The sequence below is a fragment of the Lepisosteus platostomus genome, chromosome 7 (genome assembly GCF_059453375.1).
Source record: "Lepisosteus platostomus isolate fLepPlt1 chromosome 7, fLepPlt1.hap1, whole genome shotgun sequence".
Classification (NCBI taxonomy): Eukaryota; Metazoa; Chordata; class Actinopteri; order Semionotiformes; family Lepisosteidae; genus Lepisosteus; species Lepisosteus platostomus.
The window spans coordinates 51,478,090-51,500,091 of NC_142617.1; the positions used below are offsets into that span (position 1 = coordinate 51,478,090).

The 22,002-nt window shown below is 46.5% G+C and overlaps 2 protein-coding genes across 7 annotated transcripts; one reads left to right on the forward strand and one right to left on the reverse strand.

Moving 5' to 3' along the window:
- Window positions 1-1,641: 1,641 nt before the first annotated feature.
- LOC148659158 (ceroid-lipofuscinosis neuronal protein 6 homolog) lies at window positions 1,642-15,157 on the reverse strand. 3 transcript variants are annotated; one of them, XM_088641119.1, is made up of 8 exons: window positions 15,025-15,157; window positions 12,130-12,372; window positions 9,142-9,259; window positions 8,606-8,704; window positions 6,809-6,997; window positions 6,146-6,201; window positions 5,601-5,723; window positions 1,642-3,652 (listed from the first exon to the last, which is right to left on the reverse strand). In XM_088641119.1, the coding sequence occupies exons 2-8, from the start codon at window positions 12,177-12,179 to the stop codon at window positions 3,382-3,384; spliced, it is 906 nt and encodes a 301-aa protein (XP_088497245.1). In that variant the 5' UTR covers window positions 12,180-12,372; window positions 15,025-15,157; the 3' UTR covers window positions 1,642-3,381. The 3 variants fall into 3 exon arrangements, with proteins under 3 accessions (XP_088497245.1, XP_088497244.1, XP_088497246.1); XM_088641118.1 differs by lacking the exon at window positions 15,025-15,157 and adding an exon at window positions 12,565-12,859; XM_088641120.1 differs by lacking the exon at window positions 15,025-15,157 and having other exon boundaries at window positions 9,142-9,256; window positions 12,130-12,518.
- Window positions 15,056-21,570, forward strand: fem1b (fem-1 homolog b). 4 transcript variants are annotated; one of them, XM_088641117.1, is made up of 3 exons: window positions 15,281-15,417; window positions 16,224-16,272; window positions 16,728-21,570. In XM_088641117.1, exon 3 carries the CDS (start codon window positions 16,804-16,806, stop codon window positions 18,361-18,363), a length of 1,560 nt encoding a protein of 519 aa, XP_088497243.1. In that variant the 5' UTR covers window positions 15,281-15,417; window positions 16,224-16,272; window positions 16,728-16,803; the 3' UTR covers window positions 18,364-21,570. The 4 variants fall into 4 exon arrangements, with proteins under 4 accessions (XP_088497241.1, XP_088497240.1, XP_088497243.1 ...); XM_088641115.1 differs by lacking the exons at window positions 15,281-15,417; window positions 16,224-16,272 and adding an exon at window positions 15,056-15,186; XM_088641114.1 differs by lacking the exon at window positions 16,224-16,272 and having other exon boundaries at window positions 15,170-15,417.
- Window positions 21,571-22,002: the final 432 nt, after the last annotated feature.

The following is a 22,002-nucleotide window of genomic DNA, read 5'->3' on the forward strand; positions in this document are numbered from 1 at the left end:
TGCTCTCATCCCTGCAGCAAAAAGACTTCTAAAAAAAAAAACACTGATCAAAGAAGCCATTCTTTAAAAAGGATCAACTGTGATTTTAAGCGGTACCAAATAATAAGTGTGTAGAAATAGATGCTATGATTCTTATTATAAGATCACTTTATTGGCCATATACAATTTCTCACATTAGGAATTTGTCTTTTTAACTTCTTATCTAACTGAGGGTCATGGGGGAGCTGGAGCCTAATTCCGGGAAGCACTGGGAGCAAGGCAGGACACACCCTGGATGGGACGCCAGTCCATCACAGGGCACACACAGACACAGTTTGTGCCAGTTTACCCAGAGGGCAATTGAGCTGCCAGTATGTCTTTAGATTGTGAGAGGAAACTGGAGCACCTGCACGACACCCTTGCAAACTCCACACAGACAGCACCCCAGGTGTGAAACTGAACCCAGAGTCCCAGCGCTGCGAGGAAGCAATGCTCACCGCTGTGCCACTGTGCTGTCTTACTTGTTAGTCTTTCAGAACAACGATCAGAACACAAGGGACCTTGCACGGGCATCAGGAACCACCCTCCCCCCACCACCGCCACCCTCCTCGGTGAGGCCAGAGGCCGGAGGCTGGGGAGCGAGACGAACAGCCAGCTCCACTGGGTGTGGGCGGATGTGGGATGTGGGGTCCAGTCCTGTCCAGACGGCCTGCGGTGCCGAGGAAGGGGAATCCGAGGAAAAGAACCTCTGAGGAAGGGAAACACAACTTCTCAAGAGAAATAATAATTGCTTACACTTATATAGCGCTTTTCTGGACACTCCACTCAAAGCGCTTTACAGGTAATGGGGATCCCCTCCACCACCACCAGTGTGCAGCCCCACCTGGATGATGCGACGGCAGCCATAGTGCACCAGAATGCACCCCACACATCATCAAATCCACCGATCCCCAGATTACCTAGACAGCAGTAACAGTGTCAAGGCAAACGCCAAGTACAAGCAAAGAAGACCAGTTCTGAGGGCAAGGTGAGTGTTGGAGTCCCCAGTTTGTCAGCTGTCAGGCTGGGACATCTCTTTAAATATTTAAAGCCAGCACAATGTATAGTCTAACCTGCCTGGACTGAAAGAGAACTCAATTCGCATTGCTGACGTACGCATACATCAGTTAAAACACATACTGCTTGTAAGTAAAACGAGCCAACTTTGCATGTTATGATTGCTTTGGTTTTATAAACTATATGCTATACATATGTAGTTCAGGTGGGTAGCTGTGTCAGCATGCGTAGGCTGCAAAGGAACAAGTAATAGATTTATTCCATGCTGAAAAGAGAAGAGAGAAAAAGAAGGCTCCACAGCCGAAACGTTGTTTTCTTTCTTCTTTTTTTCAGCATGGAATAAATGTATGTCTATACGTATGTTTGTCAGTTGCACTAATATGGAGCCTTATCTTGGTTAGCATTAATGAGGGCACCCAGGCAGAACGCTTTGCTCTGGGACAGTTAATGGTGTCAGGTCAAAAACCTGTGCTGACAGAGGAGAATAGAGGAGAGACAGACGTCCATTCATCTCCTCTGCTCATGAGTCTTGCACACAGGGACAGTGAGGTTCGTGCCATAGTGCCATGACTCTTTTTTCTGTAAGAGCCTTTAAAAACAAGAATATTAACAGTAAGCACTCATCGATTAATTTTTTTGTTTTGTCAACAAACAAAAGTCAATTTAATTTTTAATAAGCCGATTTCCAAGGAATTCAGTGCTATAGTTAGAACAGTACACGTCCAACAGGGAAGAAACAAATGATGTACATGAAGGCAAATCAGGTCAAACACGGGCATAGACATAAAATAAATCATTAAAAAGCTAAAATCACCCAGCCCTCGGAAAGTGGACAGTTCACTGTTGTGTGACCTTATTCGCAAACTCACCCACAAAACTAGGAAACATTACATTATGAGGGCAAAACTTGTGAATCGTGTAAAGCTTGTCCGGAAAAGCCACCTTTACCTTCTACCAGGTAAAACGCTAAAGGTTTTACAACACAGGTTTTAAGAATCTCATAAAACACATACTAATGGTGCAGAAGAGCAGGTGCAGTGTACTTGGTATTATCTAAACTTCACACATACTGTATATGTATGCCAGTGTACTCATTATAGGGTAAAAGGTGTAACGCTAGCTTTGAAAAGATCCTGCATCTTAAAGCTGCTTAGCAGACTGGTCTGATTGTGTGGTTGTATCATGCTGGTTACGCCAGGTAGCTGCAATGTGGTGCTGTCTTCGGAGAAGAGTCAACAGTACTTCTCCGCCACTGCCCAGTCAGCCTGTCTCATCTAGGCTTGCTCTCTATCAGGATAGGCCTTATACTGGAGAACCCCAGGCAAGGTTTATAGCTGTCCCTCACAGGAGATTGGATGAGTCTCTCTGTGGCCTGTACCGGCCTGACACAGTCCGGACAGTACACTCAGCAGGAGATCTGTGTTAGTCCAGTGGGTAAGGGCACCAGCTCTGTGTGATCACAGCTGCCAGTCGGTGTCCCAGGCTCTGGAAGGTCACAGGAAAAATCAGTGTGGAGTGCTGGACAGTGACTAGCAAGCTGGCAGTCTGCAGACATGTAATTTGTAGCACACAAGTCAAATAAGAAAAAATAAATTGTTGTACACAAATGAGTTTATGTGGATGACTTTTTTTTCTAACTAGAAGTACCAGTGTCATATTATAGTACCAGTGACTGCCCAATTCAAGCAATAGAATCTTGAAAGCCTTGCCCCACTGCAATTTGGGACAACAACAAACACAAACATGAACACATCTTGCAGGTTGTGTTTCCATGGGCAAGAGCATACGCACCAAAGCATGCTGTCAGCTCAATATGTCTACATTTCTGTCTGTGATGGCTTGACTGTGCAGACATGCAACACAACTGTGTCCACAATTATTGTGCAAGTGAGTAAGCTCCCTATGGTCCCATCTGGATGTCTTCCACACATCATCGTCCAGGATGAATCAATTTCAGGATGCAACCTTCTGCGTCCAGGATGCTAGGACGTTTTTGCTCACTCACTTTATAAATGCCCAGTTTTTTTGGAAGGTCAAATATATAACACTGTCTGACAAAGTCTGTCAGGGATATCTATGAACCAGAGCAAGTGCTGTCACAGTTCTGTCTTCGCACACTGAACACTCGCTAAGGAACGGGAACTGTGCAGGGTCTGCACAGGACACCATCACCTCGGCTTGGAGGGATGGGGCAGCCTACTTGGAATGATAAAAAAGATCCATCTTGTCAGGTCCAAGTCAAGATCTTGGCACTCCCCAGGGATGCCTTCTTTTTCCTTTGCATAGAGGGAATTCGTTTTCTGTAGCCAAGGCATCCTGTCTGCCTTTATTTCCGAGTCCTGAGAGCTAGTGCTGGCCCTGGATGTGCAGTGTGTAGAAGGCCCAGGGCTCGGGGACATATATCACCCCTGGGTACTTCTTCCGCAGGATCTGGTCACTCCACAGACAGGCCACCCACACCGCCACCAAGGCCAAGGTGATGGAGAAGCTGTAGAAGAGGAAGAGGCCGTTGCTGTCCAGCACAAACCCCTTGCGTTTCTGGTGCATGACCGTGGCCATCATCGCGAAGAAGGTGAAGATGTAGAGGATGAAGATCTGGCCCTCTGTCACCAGGTACCTAAGGGCAGCACGACAGGAAAAAGGTCAGACCGAGGGGCCCGCGCCGTCACGGTTTCACTCCGTTGACACACTAGTGCTCACACTCCCCAGGAAAGAATATCGCACAAGCCAGGCATTCTGTGTGCACACTTCACCACAAGGGGGCAGCAGCTGGAGCAGCTTTCCTCTGCCTGTGACTCGAGCAACAGCCCTTTGTCAGATGAAACACGCAGGGTCCAGTCACGCAACAAAACACTGGGCTGGTTTGAATGTCTCAGACCTCTTGGATTAATTTCAATTGCTCTGTTGCTAACTGTGTTTTCTTTTGGGTGGGGAAGTATTAAACTGTCCCCTACTAGCTAAAAACAAAACTTTGCTTATCTTCGGGTTCATAATTATGTATTAACCACACCTTTGAATTTGCACTACATGCATACATTATTTAATCACAACAGACAAGCTCTGGTTTAAATTATGAACGTGTTACACTGACATGTATGTCCTGAACTGGTCAAGGCCGAGTTCTTGTCTTGATGTTAATTGCCTTTGCTGATGGATGCTTTACCGTTCCTCTAGTGTTACAAGCCTTGGCAGTATTACATGGGGCATGTGATTCCACATGGGAACATATAAAAACCAAGGAACCAAAAGAGAGAACATGTTCATCTTTACTAGTGGCTGTGACCAGTCCTCCTATCTACATAACTATAATTAACTGATACTTTTCTTAATTAAAATACACATACCACATGAGACACCTAGAGCAAACACATCACTAGGAGACACTACTGAAGACAGAGACCAAGTCATTCTCTGTGAATGGATGGTAAAGCTACCCAGCACTGCCAATGTCAGTTCAGAAAAGTAAGCAGTTTAGATTAAGGCCTGTAAAACTGACCAAGGCAAACAATAAGTAAATTCATACTATATGAGTAGGAAAAAGGGTTATGGTTTAACCTACAACTTGGGTTGGGTAAAGAAAAGGTAATTCACAGGTTCAGTCTGTGGATTTTTTATGGTAAGAAATGAAGGTTTTTACGCCAAATAGACAGTTTATACTCTAGGTAACAGGCTTGCTCAGAGTGCAATTTTAACAGGTTGACAGATATCAAACGCAAGAGGTGTCTAAGGGCTGCTGCAGTAAAAAGAGAAGACACATAGCTGAGAGTGTATGTGAGTAAATAAAGCAATTTTCTGAGCTGGCCTTTGAGAAAGGACTCAAGTACAAGATCTGAGTGGGCCTGGAGGTTATTAAAAGGTTCTGCTATGAGTATTTCTAGATTCAGTTCACTGCCAGCCAAAGGTGCCAACTGGACACTCCTCCTGACACCTGTATTTAAGCACAGGCGCCCCACGGGAACAGCGTCAGCAGAGGGCATTGAGCAAACTGCTCTCATATGGTCTGAGTGCAGGAAAGCACAGAGCCCCAGACAATGAAGAGAACAGACCTGGCTTAGAGATCAAATAAATTTAACAAAACACTAAGCACCTAGCTTGGTTATTAGACAAAAATACATTTTCTTGCAGGCTGGCCTTACACAATACACAATATCTTTCTGGGCTGGTCCCTAGAAGTAGGACACAGGCCCAATATTTAATTGGGCCTGGGGGCTACTAACAACTGCAGACCGTTAACAGCAAGACATGTTCCTATCTCCAATTCTTTGGCCAACTTGACCAGAGACATGTGACTGGCCACTGACCGCTGGCCACTGACAAGACTGGTGCTGTGGACAATTAGACTCCAACCACCAGCAAAGGGCACCCCTTTGATTACAGAGCTAGCACACACAGCAGGCGGCTGCACCCGGAAAACCACAGCTAAAAGATCCAGCTCATGTACATGTTGTTCAGCCTTGTCCCTCTGAATCCACAGGCTGTGTCCTCTCCTGTCAATATAACTCAATAAAGAACTGCATTATGCCGATCAGAATGATTCTGTTTTATCCTCACACAGCTGTACTCACCAGTAGTAGAGCCCACTGGGCCCCACCAGCAGCCATGCTGAGACGGGCATCTTCTTCTCCTCCCTGATGTGGGTGAAGCAGCCAGTGAAGTAGAGGAAGAGGATGAGGAAGAAGGGCACATACCTGTGGGGGAAGAGCCGCAGTAGTCAGTGGGCAGCACCAGCTCTCCAGTTGCAGTGTGCAAGTGGGCCTTGCTGAGGGGTCAAAAACTATTCTTGCGGTCTAATTCAGTGTTTAAAACCCATTGTACATACTGTAGCTTCATAGCTATGGGTTGAGCTCATGTCCCTTTTGCCTTTTTGTTGTCTTCTAATTTAATTTACAGCTTTTGGAATAAAAGGACCACTGAGTAAATATGAGCAACAGTCACACACTGGGTCCTAAGGTAGGGTATGACTATAAAACATCTTGTGCGAAAGCAAGAAAATGTTTACATGTCCTTATAAAGAAAGTTCCTTTAAAGCATTCTGCAATTTAAGTTTCTTTTTACAACTTTGGAGACAGCAGGAAAACTAAGATAAATACTTAAAACAAATTCTACCTACCACATGGAGTGTCCCAGATTTTCATCATAGTAATACAGCAGTTCAAAGGAGTCTATCTGTGGGGAGAATTGAGATGTGTTAGACACCTGATTACCTTTTGGCTGGGGCAGCACAGCCACAGACCAGGGGCTGTGTCCTTTGAGATCTTCGTGCTATTGTTAGTCAGTCTGACCAAAAAAGACATTGAAACATATTTCTAATCCATGTCAGAAATCAGGCACTACCCTGTAGACACTTCACTGACACAAAGGGCAGCAGATTTCTTATAACAGTGGAAGTAAGCTACCTGCATTATCTCTGCCACTACTGTATATGGAGAGCAAAGGAGAGAAATTGCAAATATTTAGAGTTTTTAACAATTGTGCTCAGAATCTAGTGACAAATTTAATCAAGTAACATCAGACAACAAGTAATATATGTTTTGCAGCCCTATATGTATGAGAAATTGTCTTCCTGTGAATGTCGATATGCTGTAGTTGAACTTGATATGAGGACTTCAACTCTGAACTCTTACTGACTTTACAACTGGGCCTTCGAATGTGCAGTTCAATGGCCTTCTCTCTTCTTAAAGGAACCCACTGAAATCCTGCCTCGGGTCCGGAACAAGTACAGTTTTTCAGAGGCCTGGGGAGCCAGCCGGCTCTGCGCACGCTGGGGACGTACCAGGCTCTCAGGCTTGAGGCTCTTGATGATGGGGTTGTCGCGGACGGACAGGTGCAGCTGGTAGCCACTCAGGATGAGCCGGTGGTTGATGGAGTCGCCCACCAGGTGGATGCTGGCGCCCATGACGAAGGTGATGATGCACAGGTAGACGGCAGAGTGCGGCAGGGTCTTGGGGCTGCGCTCGATTAGCTGCTCAGGCAGAGAGAGAGAGAGGGACAAAACCCAGGAGTGAAGTTGATTTTCCTAGAATTCACTGCCACCCTGCACCTGGACATTCAGATTTTCCCCACTCTTCAAAAATAGAACGATGCACCACTCATTTCAAAGGTAATGCCCACCCCCCCATCTTTTAACCATTTTATCCAATACAGGGTCACAGGGGAGCCGGAGCCTGTCCTATCCCAGCATGCAATGGGCACAAGACAGGATACACCCTTGACATGTCACATGCACATGCACTCACGCCAGTATTCCCAGAAACCAATTATCCTACCGGCCTCTAGTCTTTAGACTCTGGGGGGAAACCCACTGGAACACAGGGAGAACATACAAACTCCACACAGACAGCACCCCAGGTACAGAACTGAAGCCGGGGCCCCAGTGCAGCGACAAGAGACAGCAATGCTCACCGCTGCACCACTGTGCATTTACTTATGCACACCATCCACTAAAAGAAGCATTTAAGGGTATTGCAGAACCTTAATAAATGACATGAAATAAAGGATAGCATAATAAACAATCAAGAGGAATGACGTTATGACATGATCCCCTGGTGTGGGATGTGTAGCTGAAATGGATTATAAATATTTTTTAATGGAGCTGAAATGCAGACGTTCCCACCAACTGAATCTTCCTGCCAAACCAGCTGCCACAACCAGCACTATGGAAGTACTGAATTACAATGACAAGTGATCAATGGTCTAATTAAGGAGCTGTGTGTAACAAAGTCCAATGGGTGCCGACTGGAAGGTCATCTTGCATGTTGAGGCAGCAGTAAACAGCGGGAGATGTAAATGCCAGCGATTCTGAATCGCAGATTAAACTCCACTGGTGTTTTACCCACATGCCAGATAAATCAGATGGCTCTGTCCTCTGGGCAATTAGTGCAGAGCAAAAGATCTAAACATAAAGTATAAAGTACTTTGAAATACACAGAATTATAAAGCCGAATCAGCTTCAGAGTCCACTGACACGAGGAAGACATTAAAGTAAACTGACCCTTGGGAAAAGGCTTCAGTGCTGTATAGGGTTTGGAATTAAAGTCCACAAGAGATGATGCAGAAGTGGTGCAAAATTCCAGTCTTGGAGGTTCTCGTTCAACCTCTTCTGCTAATAACCAAATTGTCCTAATCAATTAGCTTAACTGGACAAATGGGACACTTTCTGAAGGTCTTCATGAAAAGAGAAAACGTGTTACGATACATAAGGAATTGCGTACCCATGCACTAGAGAAGCCTACTTGATCTTGTGACCACCACTGCAGCACTGAATTTCGCTATAGCCGTATCCCCAATCACTTTAATAATAATAATAATAATAATAATAATAATAATAATAATAATAATAATAATAATTGCTTACACATATATAGCGCTTTTCTGGACACTCCACTCAAAGCGCTTTACAGGTAATGGGGACCCCCCCCACCACCACCTTTACTAATGATTAAGTGGAAGATGACAATAATCGAGTTAAAGGTACCCCCATAGAGAGGACTTCAGGCTGAGTAACCTGGACTGAGTGGGGACAGAACACAGTTTGAGGAACAGAGGTTCCAGACCCAGCGTTTCTAGTTACCTTGAGGAGCAGGAAGGGAGTGATGATGTTGTAGGCCATGTGAAAATAATCACCAGCGCTGGGCTTGTTCAGGGGGAACCACTCCAGTGGCAAGACAATCTGAAATTGCACAGAAATCAGACTGTTTTCACGGCAGCTGAAAACACAGCTTTCATTGCTTGCAAAGCCAAGACACATTTCCCAGTAAGACTCCATTTGCATTGCAGTGTAATCCATTTCGGGTTCTAGGAGCTGCAGAGTACTGAATATTCATACAGCGTCTCTGGATTTGGAGTAAATCTGTTTATGCACACTGTATATGTGAGGTGAAAATAATACTAAACGCATTGCTTCAATAACTTATCAGCACTTTCTGCATTACAGTGTGTAGTTTAGAAATGCAGAATTAGATACAACTGCTATGCATTAGGAGTTTTGCTTTCCTGTGACTGCTTTAGCACCGTGAGACCCTGTGGAGTATCTCCAGGCGCTGTGAGCCCCGCTTGATCACTCAACACACTGCTGTTCTGTACTGTGCTGTACTGGCCTCAACTCACCATGACGATGGGCCTGCCGAAGTCCAGGACCCAGTTCTGCAGGGTGAAGTAAAACCACAGGTCCAAGTGGAACTGCGGTTTCTTCAGCGAAGACTCTGCTTCTCGGGACGCGTGTCTGCTGCAGGAAGAGGGTAAGAGACTGCGGGATTCTCACGGCACTGTGTTGTCATCAAACGACACTTTTCAAAAGTTTGCGGAAAAAAGGTTTCCTCAGCGCAACATCACAAATCTGATGGCACAAGCATGTCTGATTTGGATGAACTCAACAACACACTTTAATGTCATCAGCTTCCTCAATGATCTTCTGTGTTGACTCCTAAACACGGGTTCGGATTTTTTCTAGTCATTAGTGCACATGAGTTTTTACTTCCCTGCAGCTGTGCATTTATCACATGCTGTTGGTCTCAGCGATCTATGACACTAGGGTCTTCCTATAAAATCATTACTGTCATATTTCCAAAACGCTGGTGTTAAGGTTCTTGATCCAAAGCACTCTAATTTAGCTCTGATCCCTCTGAACAGAGCAGAGCTGATTCTAACTCAATACCAGGCACATGAATTACAGAGTGATGCCGCAGTGAGTGTGGTCAGTGGCTGCTGCAGGACAGCACTCTCTCCCACTGATGCTGAGTTGTATCACCCAGCACCCTGTGTGCTCAGTGCCATCTGCTTCTCTTCAAACCCATCTGTTCCTTTAACCCGAATGCTACGAGCTCAGGAAACCAGCAAGGTTTAACAAACACATTCTTTGCTCTGTAATCCAAGGGTATTTATCTTTTTCACATAAGACCTTCTTAAATACATCCCATCTGCATCCCACCACATCCCTTTCACAACTCTGTTCTGAAAGCATGTTATCTTACACAAATCTGTGTCTGTAACCAAGCGTTGGCAAGGTTAAAGAGGTTCCAATGGAAATGCAGTGAAACAGGAAATCATAGCCCAGAAGGCTGACACACAATGTCAATCAGTCCAATACATTTGGCTATCCGTTCTATGTCCCCAGCCCCTTCAAAACCCTTAACAAAGGACCTGTGCTTTGACATCTGATGGTGAAATATTGATACACCTTTATTCCATTGTGATTAGGCTGCTGTAACACCTTTCTTACTGGGGTGTGTATGCTTCTAAATAAGGTTCAGCAGAGTGCTACCTATGAGGCCTCTGCTTCAGCACATTACTCCCATCCTCTGTGGCTCCCAGAGTTCAGAGGTCACCCTCCTCACGTATTGGGCCCTGCAGGGTCTCTCTCCAGCTGATATCAAGGACTTATTGCATGAAGCTCAGATCTGCTCGTTCAGGCCTTCTTACTCTGCTGAAGACCAGACTCCAGAGGGTGACAGGGCCTTCTTGTGAGGTGACACACCCAAATCCACCGGAGACTGTCAACAGTGTTAAAGGCCTGTCTTTTCACTGTAAGCTTTTAATATAAAATTAATGTTTTCTGGGTCAACCCAGTTTTACATGTGCAGTACCATAGAGCAGACTGAGTAATACCCCTCATAAATGAAATTATTATTATTATTATTCAGACAGTTGAGAACTTCTAATTGCTCTCCTCAGACAGAGTTTCTTGTCCTCTGTCTCTCCTGCTCTGCAGGCCTCTCTGCACCTTGCTGGGGCTGGGCGCTGTTCCGCGGGAGGCAGAGTCCTGGGGTGTCGGGTTCCCCAGCCCTGCTGTCTCCAGATGGCGGCTGCCGTGTGTGGCGCTGCCTCTTGGCCCCAGCGGTGATGTTTCTGCCAGGTGGGGCAGACAGGAGGGGTTCGGTTTCAGCTGCAGTTTCCGTCGCCCGTGTTGCGCGGAAGTCGAGACATTGCGCGCGAAGGAAAAATAAGTGGGGGTTCACCATCTGAGACCCTTAAAGAGCGTTGTCATTTCTAATATCCCTTTTCAGACAAGGGAAGCAAAGATCCCTCTCGTGACCTTTGGGTTTCAGCTGAAACAGCAATTCAGCTATTGCAAAAAACGACCCCTATGTAACAAGGCAGGAAGAGGAATGCCTTTCTATTGCCTTACTGACATCACTGGCCCGGTTCTAAATACAATCAGCAGCCAGTGGATTGACTCCAGCACAGGAATAGTAAGAATGCATTAATATTAAGCCGCAGCAAGCAGCACAGTTACTCAGACCTTTAGAAACACAGCAATTGCTAAATGCTAGAGACGTTGCTAATTATGCAATGCTTTGGTTACCAGCTACAGCATATAAATTGCAACTGTTACTTTAAATAGGTTGCACAACCTGTACTGGAATGAACTACTGCTCAGATCCTGGCTTCTCAGTCCCTGCAACCTCCATGCATTTTCAGTCCCTCTAAAAACCAGGCTCACTGCCTACTGTCAGCCCTCCCCCGTGTTTGGACTCTTCCCAGTCAGGGTCTTAGACAGACGTCCTCCTGTATTGTGGTGAAGTTTGGCTAGACTATTGGCAAGAGGTCAGATCGTGCCACCAGAGAGCTGGGATCCGGAAACAAGCGTAGAAACCGTCACAGCTCTTCGCCTAGCACCCTGTTTCTAACCCAACATTTTAAAGCATTGATTCCCGTGCAATTAAAACGCCCAAACCACTCGTCTAGATGTAGGAAACTGCACATATATCTGACTTTGAGTGAAATAAGAACAGCTAAGTGGCTGTTCAAAGTACAATACACAAACTACAATACACCGAGTGACAAACGTTAACGTTAAGGATGAGAAACGTTTCTTCTAAATCGATTTTAAAGTCTTTTAGAACAGTAAATCTTTAATTATCTTCTCACAGCATTCGGGCAAGTCCCCCGACACACTACACAGTGATAAACAATTCTGCGACGGGCTACTCAGCGGTCTCTTTTTCACTTCTGTAACTGCAGTAGGAGTTCCCTTCCTAACTTCCAGCCATTTTAGAAGAATAACTCTTTTGTTCTTTTTTTTTAATCACCGCTGCAATGCGAGCCTTTTCCTTTAGACCTGCGGGGGGGAAAAAAAGTCATTTTAATTTCTCAAACCTAGGGTGAAAGGTTGACGCCTGCATGGCAGAGTTCTGTCGTTTCCGCATTGCCGACTGCGGGCTCCTCGCCAGACCCCCCAGATGAAGAGTCTCTCCCCGGCCGCTGTACCGTACTCCCTCCGCTCACTCTTCCTCCTCCTCCTCCTCTTCCTAATCCCCCGCCGTCCCACGCTCGCCGGTCGGCCTCAGTTGGCAGAGGAAGCCTGGGGTATAAACCGATCGGTTCGCCAGCTACCCGCTTCTGGAAAACATCACGAACAGTCACAAGCCGAAGGTACAGCAGCTTGTGACTGTTCCACATGTGTCCGGCGGTCGGAACTCCCCCCCTTCCTGACCCGGCACACTCAACGTGCGTTTCACTTCTTCTGGGCTCAGTGTTTACAAAGTAGCGACATCTAGTATCAGGATTACCGTACAATACAGATTGACTCACTTGGTAACAGGCTGTAACACTAGACGCAGTTTCTCTTACACCTCGATATGCTTTTAAATATGCGATCTTCTTCTTTCGGTTAACCCGTCTGCATAGAGCCGGGCTCGCCACGCTTTCGGTGCTTCTCCGATTGAGCCCTTTGTATTTGCCTCTGACTCAATAAAAAAAAATCAACAGCTTTGTAGCTGCAACAGCAGCCCACTTGAGTAGGATTATGTGAAGAATTATCCTTTGATATTTTGTGGCGCTATCTGGCCTCATACACAGTCGATCACGTGTTTTGTTTTTTCATTTTGGACTCGAAAACAGGTTCAGTTTCCCTCTTAACGCAGAAGATCTTAAAGATCAACCCATTTTGTTGTTTTTTTCATTCCCGTGCACTAACCATTGTGAACTACACACACACAATGTGTGATTACGGGGGGAAGACAGCTGCTATTACGTGAAATTGTAGGATTTCGGTTTACAGATGAACCACTGTGCCTAATCTCCGCTGATCCACCACCCAGGCTGCAGGGGAATTAGAGTGCGGTGCGAATCTGTCATCTGGCAGGTTATCTCTCAGCGTCCAGAACTAATACCTCTTTTACCCACAGTGTGCTTTTTCACGTGGAACCGAAGTCTTAAAAAGAAAGGATCATTTCAGTCTAAAAACGTATCTATACGCATAACAGCCCAGACCTCGTTTCAATAGCTAGAGCTTCATTTGGGTTTCTTTTTAATCTGCATCCTGGTTTCTGTAATGTCGCGCCATACGGACTACACTACACTGACCCAAAGTGAAGGACTACCAGTGTGAAATGAAATACCGCTGCTATACAGAGGGACTTGGCCTCTGTGTAAATCTGAAGAGCTGGCCCTGAATAATGCATATAGATCAGAATGGCAGGAGGAGATGTTGTATGTGTCAAAGCGCAGATTAAAAATGCATGCATCTTGTGGCGCCTTTAGTTCCCAGGCTTCAACGGCACGTCAGGCGCTTAAGAATCAGACGCACCAGTACATACGTGTGCAGGGGGCTTCTCGCACCTCTTACACAGTGAAAAACCCGATCGGGCCTACTGAAATCCTGTTAACATTCAAAATAAATAGGTACCGCCATGTTTCTGTGTAAATATATCATACAGAACGAAGCTATGCTCAAATGTTTGGTCATCTAATATGATTATATCTGTGCAAGGACGTACTGGAGTACTGTTCCATTGTGGCTAGGGCTCCTTCTGAAATATGACCAGAGGAATTCTTAAGTGCTAAGACTGACGCTGAAACTGGCCATAAATGAGTTATTTTGCCTCGCTCCAACAGTCTTCCTGCTTCCTGTGAAATAAAGCCGCGATGATTTATACAGAAATTCGGTTCATTTCTATAATTTACCGACTACAAATATTTTGCAGTTCCCTTTCGGGAACTTTTTTACTCTGCAGAGGCTTGGCTCCCAAGTCCTTTTGCATGAATCCCGAAAGGGGTTTGAAGGTGTTACATTGTCATTTGTAAGAACATCAGACGACAGAGACGCTCAGACTTTTCTGGGTGTATTCGGAAACGCTCCAGATTGGTGACACACCGGTCTTTCATTTTTAATGTGGGTACACTTGCTCTCTCCTCTTTAGCTAATGGGTCAGACAAGGACATCTGTCCTATTGCACCACGGTATTACAACCACAAAATAATATCTGTAACGGCCTTCTTGTAATAAATATGTTATTCCAACATCCTCATTGGTTAGTTGTTACCCATGTGACATTTCGGATATTATGATGTGAATTTTAACAACATAAGTTACATAATCAAAACAAATAATCTACGGGACATTTTATCCTAGATTATTCATATAATTGTATCCCGGATCATCATTTTGTGACACAATAATAACACCCAAAACTCCTCCTCGGCGTGCTTCACTAACAAAACCCCAAACAGTTATTCCGGCCCCTTTTGTAATCTCCGCCTTTGGTTGCACGTCGGAACTATTTCTTAGTCGTAAACAGCTGCTTCCTGTATTTTATCATTCTCGGAGAGAGGGGCGAGAGGTGTTCTGTTAAAGAAAACTGGGGAAAAAATACAGGATTTAAAACAAACAAACAAATAACAAATTAAAACACGGCCCCAGTCTGTAAGAAAAAAGGAGAAGCAAGCGACTCGACCAAGCATATGGCGCCGCCGACCCGGAGAAGTAGAGTGGTTCGCTGTATCGTATAAGAAATACAAACAGGAAAAGTTCAATTAAAAATTGAAGACGCTGTCTCAAACTAACGTCGTGACTTTTTAAAATGTTGTTCCGTTTTGTTGTTTTAGTATTTTATCCCCCTTCTCGTGAGCTGGCGTGAATAAATCAAAGCGATGCGTTACTTCAGTTGAACACCGAGTCCGCGGCATTAGTCTTGACAGAAGTTGTGTCTTGGAGAGTAAAGTGATATACACAAGGAAAACAAACAAACGGAAGAAAGGAAAACAACCCACCAGGAAACCATGGTTTTCGCGTGAAGAGCGTGCCTTGTGCCGGGATTTTAATGGGAGGCGGGCTGCGTCGCGGAGAAGCTTGTGGGCGAGTGTTCTTGCGCAGGAGACGGAGGTGTCGAGGGGCGCAGCCGGGCGGCGGGCCTGAATGGAGTCGCTGGCCGGGTACGTCTACAAGGCGGCGAGCGAGGGCCGGGTCCTGACGCTGGCCGCCCTCCTGCTCAATCACTCGGATGCCGAGACCCGCTACCTGCTGAGCCATGTCACGCACCACGGCGGGCAGAGATCCACTCCGCTCATCATAGCAGCGCGCAATGGCCATGCCAAAGTCGTGAGGCTGCTGCTTGAGCACTACCGAGTGGACACCGAGCAGACGGGCACCGTGCGCTTTGACGGGTGAGGGCATTTTCTCCGTTTGTCGTCGCAGTCTGGTTAGCCTCTTTCTGCGTCACTCTACAAATGGGTTGTATAAGCAGTTCAAGTAGCAAGGGCGGGGGACGCAAACAGCAGCCTGGTCTGTAAGTCTCATTACATGGCTGTAGTTAGATCAGTTAATGTCGAGGTGACGGGAGTCGTCGCAGCGTTGTGAAAACCTGTAACTACTGCCAGGGTCTCGATGGCGGAGGGGTTGCTGACAAACTTGTCTGCAGAACCAAAACATAAAACAGAGCAGAGGTACAAGCAGGCTCATTGTCAGAAGTACACGCGCAAGCTCATTCTTTTGTGGGTATTTTTAAATAACCTTCACGGGGTAAGTGTAGTGCAGTTCAAAGTCTACTCTGTCTTCAAGACCGATTTATGCGATATGGAAACCCTGAGGGGTGTCTTGCACCTATCTGATGGGCGGGGGACATGCTGACCATGCTGAGGAGGACATTCAGGCTGGTAGCAGCTCGTTCGTCGCAGGACCTCCGTGGGCTTATTGTCCGTCAGTTTGCAGTTTTTCAGCCTGTGCAGCATGGCCAGGTAGTGTTTTCCAAATCCCCATGGCACTTCGAATGAAGAAATCAAACCTGTTTCCTATGTCAGAGTTGCTTAAATTCCACCCATCTCTCTCTGCACCTGGATTCTTCCGTAGTTTAAAGCATTTGCTTTGGTTAGGTTTGTAAGTTTCCCGTGGGCAGTATGAAGACATGATTCACATTCCCATAAACTAGTCCTCTGTTTTTCTAGCTAAGGAGATTTTTTTTCTTATTTTGCAGGAAGACATTTGGACCACAGGCTGTGTGAGCAGTTCCTAAATCAAAAGAGGTTGCAGTCTGAGGGGATCTAAGTCTTCAGAGTAGCACTAATACTACATTAGATCAAACCTTTAAAACTTTGCTCCGCCTGCCAGTTGTAGACTCTGTGGTGTCACACAGTGCTTTTTCTTTTCCTAGAGGTTTGACTCTACCAGTATGTCATGCAGAAGTTCCATGTGGTCTTGAAGTCACTGAATTGTGCTACATTAAATTGCTTACCCCCTCTCTGATCAGATTAATTATTTTTCTTTAGTTATTCTGCAGTTTATACGCACAGTGGGTGCTGATCTTGACAATGCTGCTTCTGTGGACCGCAGCAATGATGTCAAAAACGTCCCATTGCAAGATCACTCTTCCCCGTTGAGCTTTGACATATCTGTGATTTGCACCCTTGCCAACTGGACTAGGGTTGACTAGGGTTCCTGGCACCGATGTGTCACGTGCCTCTCTTCCCTCTCTCCCCAGCTATGTGATCGATGGTGCCACGGCGCTGTGGTGCGCCGCAGGGGCAGGGCACTTCGAGGTGGTGCGCTTGCTGGTGATGCGCCACGCCAACGTGAACCACACCACCGTGACCAACTCCACGCCCCTGCGCGCGGCCTGCTTCGACGGGCGGCTGGACATCGTGCGCTACCTGGTGGAGAACAACGCGGACATCGGCATCGCCAACAAGTACGACAACACCTGCCTGATGATTGCGGCCTACAAGGGCCACACGGACGTGGTGCGCTTCCTGCTGGAGCGCGGCGCCGACCCCAACGCCAAGGCGCACTGCGGGGCCACGGCCCTGCACTTCGCGGCCGAGGCCGGGCACCTGGACATCGTGAAGGAGCTGGTGCGCTGCGAGGCCGCCATGGTGGTCAACGGGCACGGGATGACGCCTCTGAAGGTGGCGGCCGAGAGCTGCAAAGCGGACGTGGTGGAGCTCCTGCTCTCGCACTCCGACTGCGACCGCGAGAGCCGGGTCGAGGCCCTGGAACTGCTGGGGGCCTCCTTCGCCAACGACCGCGAGAACTACGACATCCTCAAGACTTACCACTACCTGTACCTGGCCATGCTGGAGCGGTACCGGGACTCTGCCAACGTCATTGCCAAGGAGGTGCTGCCCCCCATCGAGGCGTACGGGGGGCGCGGCGAGTGCCGCACCCCGCGCGAGCTGGAGGTCATCCGGCAGGACCGTGATGCCTTGCACATGGAGGGGCTGATCGTGCGGGAGCGCATCCTGGGCTCCGACAACATCGACGTCTCGCACCCCATCATCTACCGCGGTGCCGTCTACGCGGACAGCATGGAGTTCGAGCAGTGCATCAAGCTGTGGCTGCACGCGCTGCAGCTGCGGCAGAAGGGCAGCCGCAACACCCACAAGGACCTGCTGCGCTTCGCCCAGGTCTTCTCGCAGATGATCCACCTGAACGAGCCCGTGCGGGCGCCCGACGTGGAGGAGGTGCTGCGCTGCAGCGTGGTGGAGATCGAGCGCAGCATGGCGCGCGTGCAGGGCTCCCCCGAGGCCGAGCTGCACACCGCCCTGGACAACTACGAGTCCAACGTCTTCACCTTCCTCTACCTGGTGTGCATCTCGACCAAGACGCAGTGCAGCGAGGAGGAGCGGGCGCGCATCAACAAGCAGATCTACAACCTGATCCAGCTGGACCCTCGCTCCCGGGAAGGCTCCTCCCTGCTGCACCTGGCCATCAACTCCAACACCCCCGTGGACGACTTCCACACCAACGACGTGTGCAGCTTCCCCAGCGCCCAGGTCACCAAGCTGCTGCTGGACTGCGGAGCGCAGGTCAACGCAGTGGACAACGAGGGCAACAGCCCCCTGCACATCATCGTGCAGTACAACCGGCCCATCAGCGACTTCCTCACCCTGCACTCCATCATCATCAGCCTGGTGGAGGCGGGCGCCCACACTGACATGACCAACAAGCAGAAGAAAACGCCGCTGGACAAGAGCACCACGGGCGTCTCCGAGATCCTCCTCAAGACTCAGATGAAGATGAGCCTCAAGTGCCTGGCCGCCCGCGCCGTGCGGCTCCATCACATCAGCTACAAAAACCAGATCCCCAAAACCCTGGAGGAGTTCGTGGAGTTCCACTGAGATTGACGAAACCAATAACTTGGATCTTTTTTATTTTTTAAAAAAAATTGAAACCATTGGTGCTGGGGTGAAAAAAAAAATAACAACAGATGATTAATGACAATAAGAGAGGTTGTTTCAAAACAATTTTAGATGATTTTTCTTTTTATTATGTGATGAGCATGAAGTATAAGCAACCAGTTTCCCCAAAAAAGGCATGCTAACCTCTTGGGTGACGTCTCCCGTCAGGTGTTTCTGAACAGCGGCGTGTTTTGATACAGTGTTGTGTGCAGACAGAGAATGGGGCATGGAGTTGGCATGAGATCCCTCTGTCATCGCTGGCGTGTCCTGATGAATCCCTTGTCACAGAGCTTTAACTCCAGTGTCCGCTGTGAAGTCGGGCTTTCTCTACACTTAGTGAAACCATATTGCTCCAGGTTTAGATTATTCAGCTTTTGTCGGAGTGTAATGGCTAATGGACGAGAGGCAGAAGAGGAGGAGGAGAGGAGCATGACTGCCTCCCACTTCAGCCCTCAGGTCCTGTGGGAGCTCATGCCCACTGGTGTTTATGGGGGAGTTCGACTGCGTCATCCAGTGCAGTGTTTATTTTTATCTGTACACTTAATGCCTTGCTTTAGAGAAATACCCTTGGGGAGCAACTTTAGGATGCATTTGGCATTTCCTATAAAAATTCACTTAAAATCTTGTTGTGCATGAAGTGAAGTGTACTCGCACTAGAGGATGAGCCCAGTCTGATGCCTTCATTGCCTTCTTGAAAGGGTTCATATTATAAATGCAGAATTACAGCCATTGCGTTCTTGTCTGTATTATTTGACTGGATTGGTTTTGAACAGGTATTACTTTTAACCTTTGAAAGATTACTGCCGACCTTGAGTTAGAGCTTTGTGATAGTGGTAACATCTGTTGAAATATTTTTCTGCTTCAAAAATCATTTTAATTCTGTGACAGTTCAGTTCCTAGAGATTTGCATTTTGTTTTGCTTTTCTTTCTGTAACTGGAAGGGGCTTGTTTCTAAGATGGCATTATGTTTGATCCCATTTGGAGATACTGGTAGCAGATCTGGTGCGAGGGGCCAGAATATTCAGAGAATTTATTTTCACAGAAAGCTTTAGTGTTCAAAGCTAGACATTTGGAAAAAGTTTTTAAAGTACCTGTATTACACACACAAAGTGATTTTAACACTGTTAGTAATTTTTAACAACTGTAGTTAGACACAAGGTCTTATCACAGACTGGAGAACCAATGCAAGAAATGCAAAATCATCTTAAATCATTTAGAATGTAATAATGCTTCCGTGAGTCAACACAAATCTCAGGTTTGAAGCTGTGTAGCCTTGTCAATGGTACCTGAGAAGCAAAAACAAATATAAGACCAGCACTGCAGTGTAAATGTTTTGTGTAATTAATATTTCAGGACTAATGCAAACAGAAGGCAGTATTTCTCCCTGGAGTTATCCAAACACCAAGGCTGGTTCTGTGTCAGGGTCTGGAGGCAGGTTTCATTGAGTTGAAGCACATGTCAGATATAGGGATGGAAGTAACACTTCAGTGTCCTAGGCAGTATAATGAGCTCTGATCTGTTTTACAAGTTGTACCAATGGATTCTCAAGGCAGACTTGTCTGCTGTTGTCTCCGTTTATGTTTGTGCTTATTTATTCGATGGAGGTCACATGGGGTCTGCAGTTTGAGGTACTGCCGGTTTTGGAGGCTGTTTTGCAGGGGTGTTGGGGGTTTATTTCCACTGTTCCAGAATGCATGTGCAAGCACTGCATGTGCAAGTCTGGGCTTGGCGTGGGCAGCTCCAGTCCTCTAGGGGCTAGGCCCTGCAGGTTCACTGGAACTTCCTCGATTGCACATGATCAAGACCTGAAGAACCGGGGGGATCTAACTAATTCGTTCAATTCCAGAAGTGGAATAAAAACCACAAAACCCTATGGCCTTTGTCAGTAGTTGCCCATCCCCGGTATAGATAAACACTGAATCAGATGTGTACACCTGTTTGCTGTCTAGCAGGATATATTTGCCCCGTGCCTCAACACTGAAAGGAGTGTTAACCTGGTCTGTTTGAACTAGTAATTCAGTTAGATTGAGATTACGTGTATTAAGAGACAGAAAACTCTGTGGCTCCCAAGACTTGGTACTTGTTAGTCTGCACCAGACTCATTGCTTATTTTCTTTTTTTCGTACCATACCCACTTGGATTCTTCAGCCCAGTATGTATTTTTTTAAATATGTGTTTTAATTACAGATTCAATTTATAATTTTTTAAAGGGGTAATCAGTCCCTAAAATCATTCACCAGGCACCCAGAGCTTCAGCTCCTGTCTGCAAATATGCCCACCACCCACACTTGCGTGGCAGGGCTGCAAGTGAATTGTGCTGCAGCTTGTTAGCCATATGGCGCTCCAAGGGCTGGAGGCTGTGTGGAGACCAGCTGCTCTCTCTCCCTGGCAGCCGGAGCTCTGCTTGACCACTGGCAAGGTGAGGGCAGCTCTGAGAGGTTAGAGAAGAATGCAGTGCTGAACAGCCCCAAGCTCAGGACACGGAATACATGTGGATCGTATCGCTGGGCTGCACTTTATTCTTATAACACAGTTTTTTAAATTATTTTTATCCTTAACAGCAACAGATTTTTTAGAAATGTTCATTTAAAAAAAAAACATTTGAAAATATTTTTTGAAATTCAATAGTAAAAAAACAAAGTAATTTCTTATAGATTCACTCAAGTGGAGAACTGTTTCAGAGTCCTTTTAATTTTCTAAAAGTCCTGTGGCATTTCTACCTGTGGATCCAAAGACAATTTTTTTTAACGTGTTGGCTACAGTTCGAGTCTCTGTAAATGCATGTAATGTGCAGTGAAACTTTTACATTTAGGTTTCCGTGCTCATGCCTGCAGCGAAGGGTGTATAATTCTCCTTTTAAGCCCTAACCTGTCCTGTGCTGAATATCTGTATCATGAGCTTAGTACAGATACATCTTGACTTAAAGGGATGCATGTGTTCCATTCTCGACCCCGTGTTTTTGCAATGGAAATAAATGCTGTGTTGTCTTGCTGTTCCGAAAGAGCAAAGCTTGTTTCGGCCGGATATACCTGTAAACATAACAGGGCAATCTCCATTTCTTTTGTCAAATCCCATGTAACCAGCGATTGTATTGTAATTAGATTTTACAGAAATGTTTTTGAAAAAGGCATTAAAAATGAAAAAGTGCTTTTGGAGGCCCCTTATTCTAAAAAAAAAAAGCATGCTACAGCTCGGATCTCTGGAGCAATAGCATTGTGTTAGAAAGCATAATGAAGTCAAGTTTCATGAGAATCGGCCTATACAGTCTGTGTCAGGTGAGTAGAAGCGTCGTGGTGATGAGAATGTATGATATTGATGTTTGCTGGAAGTGACGGACATCATGGTGGCTCAAAATTGCGGAGTTACATTAAGGGCTATAATTAACAGGAGGCCATTTTACTGGGTTTGGTGTCACGTAGCCGAGAAATCCCAGAATCTCATCTCGTCATGTTTTGGGGGACCCTAGGGAGCAAGCTTGAACAGCTTGGTGGTGCCGTTTGCTCCAGCCAATGAAGAGCGTTTTCCACTGAGCTGAGGACACATTGTTTATGGTCGCGGCTCTCTCCCCTCCCACCCCCA

Coding starts and splice junctions, on each gene's coding strand:
- LOC148659158 (XM_088641119.1), bottom strand. CDS start 12,179: ATGCGGAAACGACAGAACTCTGCCATGCAGGCGTCAACCTTTCACCCT. Junction 9,260..12,129: donor GCGTCAACCTTTCACCCTAG/GTTTGAGAAATT, acceptor CTCTTCCTGCAG/CAGACACGCGTCCCGAGAAG. Junction 6,998..8,605: donor CTCCCTTCCTGCTCCTCAAG/GTAACTAGAAAC, acceptor CTGCCTGAGCAG/CTAATCGAGCGCAGCCCCAA.
- fem1b (XM_088641114.1), top strand. CDS start 15,170: ATGGAGTCGCTGGCCGGGTACGTCTACAAGGCGGCGAGCGAGGGCCGG. Junction 15,418..16,727: donor GGCACCGTGCGCTTTGACGG/GTGAGGGCATTT, acceptor CTCTCTCCCCAG/CTATGTGATCGATGGTGCCA.